Genomic DNA, 6,781 nt, shown 5'->3' with positions numbered 1-6,781 from the left:
AATAATGGGATGAAACCCTCAAATCCCATGTACTAATCCCTAATCACTCGGTTATGCTAGTGTCCATTAATCCTTCAGCTAGGTTAATGTCCAGGTGAATTTTAACCACTTAATAATCCTTTGATTATTTCAAGTTTGTCTTTGATGACTTGAACCCAAAACCTTTACTGGAAAGTAACGACTGGTGACCACTAGCCCTAAGTAATTACTAAGTGGTTAAATGAACTAGTATTTTATAGTTTTTGAAATAAAAGACTTTTTAAATTAATTATAAAATCCTTAAAACTAAGAAAAATGATAGGAAAAAATTATATGCATAATGTGATTATGTTTATTGTATAATTCATTCATGCATGCAACATATAAACATAATTGTGAAAGTCACTTTTTTAATTAACAAGTTATTAAATATATAGATTTTTCAGTTAGACCAAAAAAAAAGCCATACATAAATAATCACCCCGATTATAAACAACTGTATTTTCTGGTTTCTTCCTACAAAACCAAACCCTTCTAAATCAAAATTTAAGAAGGTTATTAATTATAAGAAGAAATCAATGGTTTTATGATCAATAGATATATAAATTTTTCCACTAAATGTGTAACCCTCGCTATTATGACATAAAACAAGAAGGACGGTATATTACATTGTGATTATATTTTATCATCCGACAAACCTTAATTTTTCCACAGGTACAAATCAATCATGTCGTTCTATCGATAATCAGTGGTTATGTAATGTGATTATTTTGATCCTATATGTTAAATTAACGTGCAGCAGGAGATCCGACATTGATCGATATGTAATTTTATGTTTTACGAAGAGATGGTTAATTCAATAATTTTTTTTTATTGTTTTTACTTAAGTGGACATAGGGGCAGACGATATCAATAGAAATGGTCGATGAAGAAGAGCGTTGGTGTCTTGTGACTGGGGGAAGAGGCTTTGCAGCTAGACATTTAGTGGATATGCTTATACGCTATGATATATACGCTGTTAGAATAGCTGATATGGGTCTTAATATCCAACTTGAAATTGATGAGGAGAATGGACATCTTGGAGAAGCTTTACACTCGGGTCGCGCTGAGTATGTATGTATGGATCTTCGAAACAAATCTCAAGTCTATAAAGGTAGTGTTATTGACGTACTACATTTCAATCAAATATATATATATATATATATACACGAAAGCAAGTACCCGCGCGTTGCAGCAGTGAGATGATGGGGTGATACCTAGGTCATAGAGTATAATAGGTTATAGGAGTTGATATGTCATACAGTATGATAGTCAAATGTTTTAGCTGTACGGGCTCCGTCCTCGGATTTAAAAATTTGTCGAAAGTATATCGAATGACATCTCTAATGAAAGAGCATGAAATTTTAAGAACACCCATACAATTTTTATAATTTATCAATGTACGGTTTTTGAGATAAAAGATTTTGAATGAATTGGAGGAATAAATGATTTATGGAGGAGAGATGAAAAAGATGATTGGTTGAAATTTGAGGAGAGAGAAAAGGTATGATAGTTATTTTAGATAAATATAGAACAGATAGGAAGGGCATTTTGGAGAAGTATTTAAAATCAATATTGAAAATTTCAAGTTCAATGTTGAAAATCTAGAGAGAATCTGCTTTATAATATAGTATAGATATAGATATAGATATAGATATAGATATAGATATAGATATATTCAATGCGATGTTACCAAACGTGACATTAGTAGCTACTCGAATTACTATTTCATGTGCACATTTCAATGATTGTTTTGTATTATGATCACATTTTGAAGCTTGTGATGGAGTGGAAGTAGTTTTTCATATGGCTGCTCCAGATTCTTCAATCAATAACCACCAGCTACATTATTCAGTCAATGTGCATGGTAATTCTTTTCATATTTTATGTTTGATTTGTAAGGAATTTTAATGACTAAATCAAAATTATTGAAGAGTTCTTAATGAATTTTCTTCTGTTGTCATATGCAGTTTAGTTTTTTTTTTTGTTGTTTGATCTATAGGAACAAAGAACATAATTGATGCTTGTACTGTGCTAAATGTGAAAAGGCTTATCTATACTAGTTCTCCGAGTGTAATATTTGACGGGTCACATGGAATATTTAATGGGGTTGAAGGATTGCCATATCCTGCTAAGGTACTTTGATATAAAAAAAAAACTATATGATGACTTGATTGAGTATTATGTCTAATCTTCGTAAACAACTTTATGCTTAAAGAAAACTCATCATATATATTTAAGATTTTACAAAAAAATCACATTTGACAACTGTTGCAGCACATTGATTCCTATTCCTCAACTAAAGCTGAAGGAGAGGCATTAGTTATTAAGGCTAATGGTATGAATGGACTTTTGACATGCTGTATCCGTCCTAGTAGCATTTTTGGTCCTGGTGATAGATTGTTTGTTCCATCACTAGTTGCCGCAGCAAGGGCAGGCAAATCAAAGGTAATGGCTTTTCTTTCTAACTCTCTGAAGTTATGCCACATAATCATGTGTCTATTAATGGGCCAGTGGTGGTTTGCAATGTAGTAGTTTTCTGTTGTTATTCATATTTCTGTTTCATAATTGTCTGTTAGATGGTTAAGTAACCTACAGATAATATTTTCATTCATTCAACCAGTATATTTCTTGGTAATTTTGTTGATGGTTTTATGGATAGCGTTCTACAGTTTCTTCACTATCTAAAACTGGTCTGGTTTAATTGTAATACACACTAAAACTACACTTCCTTTTTGAAATTTGAACTAGCAGTTTATAATTGGGAACGGAAAGAACATGTATGATTTCACTTATGTTGAAAATGTTGCACATGCCCATGTATGCGCTGAAAGAGCTCTTGCATCAGGCGGTACCGTCTCTAAAAGAGCTGCAGGCGAGGTAATACCTATATTTCTTCTGCTACTATATAAAATATCTAAACTGAACTACAACTTCAATGGTATGCTTTATGACCCGGTACATCTGGGTAGATTAACTCCCGTTATTAGTACTGTCCAATGGTTGTTAAAATGAAGTTGGGTTGTCAAGGCCCATTCCGTGTTTCTCTTTTTACAGATGTGATATGACTGATTTTATTTGACCCTATAATGTTTGATTTGACGGTTTTTGGAATATGCATATCCAAGGTATATCTAAGGGTCCTAATAACCAAGTGGTTGTGGGTTCAATTACTTTCTGAGACAAATGTGAAGAGTTTATGAATTCATGTCTAAGGTCTTCCCTATTCATGTTTATATTCCAGGCTTATTTCATAACTAACATGGAGCCAATAAGGTTTTGGGAGTTCATATCCCTCATTCTTGCTGGCCTTGGCTATGAAAGGTATTCTTTTAAATGCTTTATGAATGAAGATTGTCTTAAAACTTAATACTAGATGAATCTAGATGCATAAATTGCATTTCGCTTCTAGTTCTTCCGCATACATGAACCGTTTGGCGGCATGCATATGTAGTTCTTTGATCTTCAGTATTGTGTGTTTATAGTAATATAGCGCTGCTTTTGGACTTTTTTGGCTGAGACATTTAGATTTTTTAGACTCCGTTTTTTATTCTTTCTATTAGTAATTTGCTAGTGCCCCTATGAATTGCGGTAATGGGAGGATTATATTTATCAACACAAATGGTGATGCTTATTTGTGGTAATTCTATTGTCGCTACCGGTTTTCCTCTTCCATCTGACCCATTCTAATATAGAGTAAACTTTTCCTAATTTATCCATTCATAAGCCTGGACTGTAACTTACTATTTTCCAACACATCAGCACTAGGCTTTTTAAAAATACAATTGAGACAACAAGTTGACAAATTGATTTCCAACAATTGTTTAGGTTACAGAAATTCATTCCTAATTAAGTATCTGCTCTATAATTAAGTCTAATTTTTCAGTATATCAAAGGAAAAGGTCTTCTGGATCTTGAAAACTAGTTCTTTCTAATATAATGTAGTTTGCAGGCCAAAAATCAAGATTCCTGCCTTTGTTATGATGCTGATTGCACATTTGGTTAAGCGTATATATCACTTGTTGGCACCATATGGTATGAAGGTACCACAGCTGACACCTTCAAGAATCACACTCCTAAGTTGCCACCGAACGTTTAGCTCTTTCAAAGCAACTGATCGTCTAGGTTACAGACCTATCGTGCCCCTTCAGGTTCTCTCATTATCGAAGGATATTTATATTTGAACTTTAGCAGGGTAATTCACAGTTTTTTCTATTTCAACTATTTGTATCCTTGCACTAAATTATTTTCAATGTAGAAAACTTATGTATGATGGATTTGTGGATAACAATTCTATCTTGTTTGGAATTTTCTTGATAGAGAAGTTTGCTCGCTGCAGGAGGGTCTTAAAAGAACTATTGAATCATTTTCTGATCTGAGTGTTGAAGCTTTCCTTAGAAGGAAAGGGCCTTCTAAGGCTTCTATATGTCTTGGAGGCGGAATGGGTATGAATGATAATAATGAATATAAGTGTATAACGATGTTTTATAATCTTTTAGCTAGTATTGTCATTATGCTTAACTAGAGCACCTAGTGGCCATAGAGGTTCACCTACTGACTCGCAAATCGATCCAGCTCTTGAGAGTCTGCTTGAGTAGGACACCCATAATTAACAACAAAATAAAAAGAAAAAGAATATGATAGTTACATAATTATATGCTATTTGAATTTTGCTAGCCTTTTACATATATGAGAAAAAAGAGTTCCTTGAATCGGAATGGTTGCTCTATATTACTGCATTTCTTTTACTTTGTCTAACTTCAAATCATAGTTAGGTCACTTTTCTTATAAAATGAGATGTAGCAAACTTGTGGTTTGGTCATTGTTGAATTTTAATTCATGATGCCGAGCCTCACATTTCTAATGCCATGATTTGCAGTTGCCGACATATTTCTATGGAAGGATATAAAGTTGACACTCAGTGCCATGCTAGCTTTGTTTGCATTCTATGTCTGTTTTGTATTACCTGGAAATACCATGATTACTGCAATTTCAAAGGTCTTCATCATTGCGTCGGTCTTTTTGTTTATCCACGGGAAGTTGCCTGATAAGTTGTAAGTTTCCACTTTCATTAACTGACTTGGGATTAGCTTGAACTTGACTCGAGCTTGGTTCATGGCTTACGAATGCCGTTTATCTTTTTTTATTCCTGGACCAGACTTAACTACTGTAGCTTTCTATATACTGATGCCATGGCTCAGTTCACTCGGGTGTGCAAAACATGATATATGAAAATTTGATAGAGAAATATTAATAGGGATTTCTAACTTCTAAGCATGGTATCCTCTTTGCAGGATGGGTTATTCAATTGATAAAATTGCAGAATCTAACTTCCAATATACAGATAGTATGGCGCGCGAAATTTCTTTATCAGTGATTTCCTTATGGAGTTCTGCAGCAGATAGTTTTAGATCTATTTCTCGTGGGAGTGACTCGGTGCTATTTTTCAAGGTACTTCCAAAATGTACACCCCATAATTTTCATCCAGTTAAGTACATTGTTATTACTGTGCAGACCTAGAAGTAGCTAAATAGGCAGGTTTAATCTGATTGGGTCGACGCTCAAAAACGTTCTCCAGCAAAAAAAAAATACTTCCTGGAAATTTTCAACCTAGATTACCCATTTGACCCATCAGAGATAGAACATAGTAATAATAGTAATATACTTATATACGACAACAAAAATACCCACCACTGATATGCAAGGCCTATGATGTAGACAGTCAGAAGTTAACCTCTAATTGATGTCTATGGCACATAGAGGGTATAAACAACCTTTGATTTCTATGTAATTATGTAATTTAACCTCAAAAGCATATCATTATTTGTTACTTATCAGGACTTTTAGAAACCAAAAAATCTATATAGCTTTAACCTGTCATTTGCATCAAGAGGAAAGCCTACTCCCCCCCTCCCCTCCATATTGAATGTGTGTTTCCAAATTTCATTACGTTTTAGTCTTTGAAGTATCTAGCGAACTTAATTTTCTTGCTTTTTCTGATAAACAGACCGCAGTATCACTCTCCATCATTGCGTTCATCGGATCCTTGTCACTGCAAACTTTCTTCTCAAAAGGTTGGTAACTTACACTTAATGATATTTTTAAATGTTTTATAACTTGAACATGCTCCCAGTTTTCGGTTTTTTCTCTAAGCCTCAATCATCATATGCATTCTTGTCTGCAGTGCTTCCGTTGGCCTTTATCGCGTTCTACATATATGAGCGAAAGGAAGATGAAATCAATGGATTTCTTCTAAAGGTTCTCCCAATTGGACGCTTGTCAAATCCTTAAACTTTTATGAAGAAACATGAGCAGTTTAACTACTTGGGATACTTATGCAGAGTTATTATGTTCTCAGGTGACGTAAATCTAACAAAATTTTGAACTTGTGGAGTTGTGGGTATATAATCCGTTTGTTCATAAAATATAACACTCTTATGACACTCGATACATGCAACAATTTAAATCGGTTTTTATAACAAAAAATATATGTATTTTTCTTTTTACATTTCTCTCTCCCTGCCTTTTTCTTCCCCCCAAAACCCAAGAACCGTAATTTTCTCAATCCCAAATTCGTTTAATAAAACCTAAATTGGAAGGAATAACTTGTTCAGGTTGATGTGATAAAAATTATATTTACATTTTAAACACGATTTATTCATTAAAAAGCAATTGTAAACGACACAAGACTCATCCTGAACAATTGTAAACTGAAACAATACTTGCTTTCTATACAAAACTCCAAAATAGGAACCAATTATTT

The 6,781-nt window shown here is 33.6% G+C and overlaps 1 protein-coding gene across 1 annotated transcript; it reads left to right on the top strand.

Moving 5' to 3' along the window:
* The first annotated feature begins 954 nt into the window (after positions 1-954).
* On the top strand, positions 955-6,492 carry LOC122608089 (3beta-hydroxysteroid-dehydrogenase/decarboxylase-like). The gene is made up of 12 exons (XM_043781175.1): positions 955-1,132; positions 1,796-1,885; positions 2,021-2,154; positions 2,296-2,466; positions 2,773-2,898; positions 3,263-3,342; positions 3,971-4,169; positions 4,358-4,463; positions 4,898-5,072; positions 5,313-5,469; positions 6,026-6,092; positions 6,203-6,492. Exons 1-12 carry the CDS (start codon positions 970-972, stop codon positions 6,307-6,309), a joined length of 1,575 nt encoding a protein of 524 aa, XP_043637110.1. The 5' UTR covers positions 955-969; the 3' UTR covers positions 6,310-6,492.
* Positions 6,493-6,781: the final 289 nt, after the last annotated feature.

This window comes from Erigeron canadensis, chromosome 7 (genome assembly GCF_010389155.1).
Source record: "Erigeron canadensis isolate Cc75 chromosome 7, C_canadensis_v1, whole genome shotgun sequence".
In the NCBI taxonomy this organism is placed as follows: domain Eukaryota; kingdom Viridiplantae; phylum Streptophyta; class Magnoliopsida; order Asterales; family Asteraceae; genus Erigeron; species Erigeron canadensis.
The sequence above is the reverse complement of the archived record's forward strand: the minus strand, read 5'-3'. Positions and strand labels throughout refer to the sequence as shown.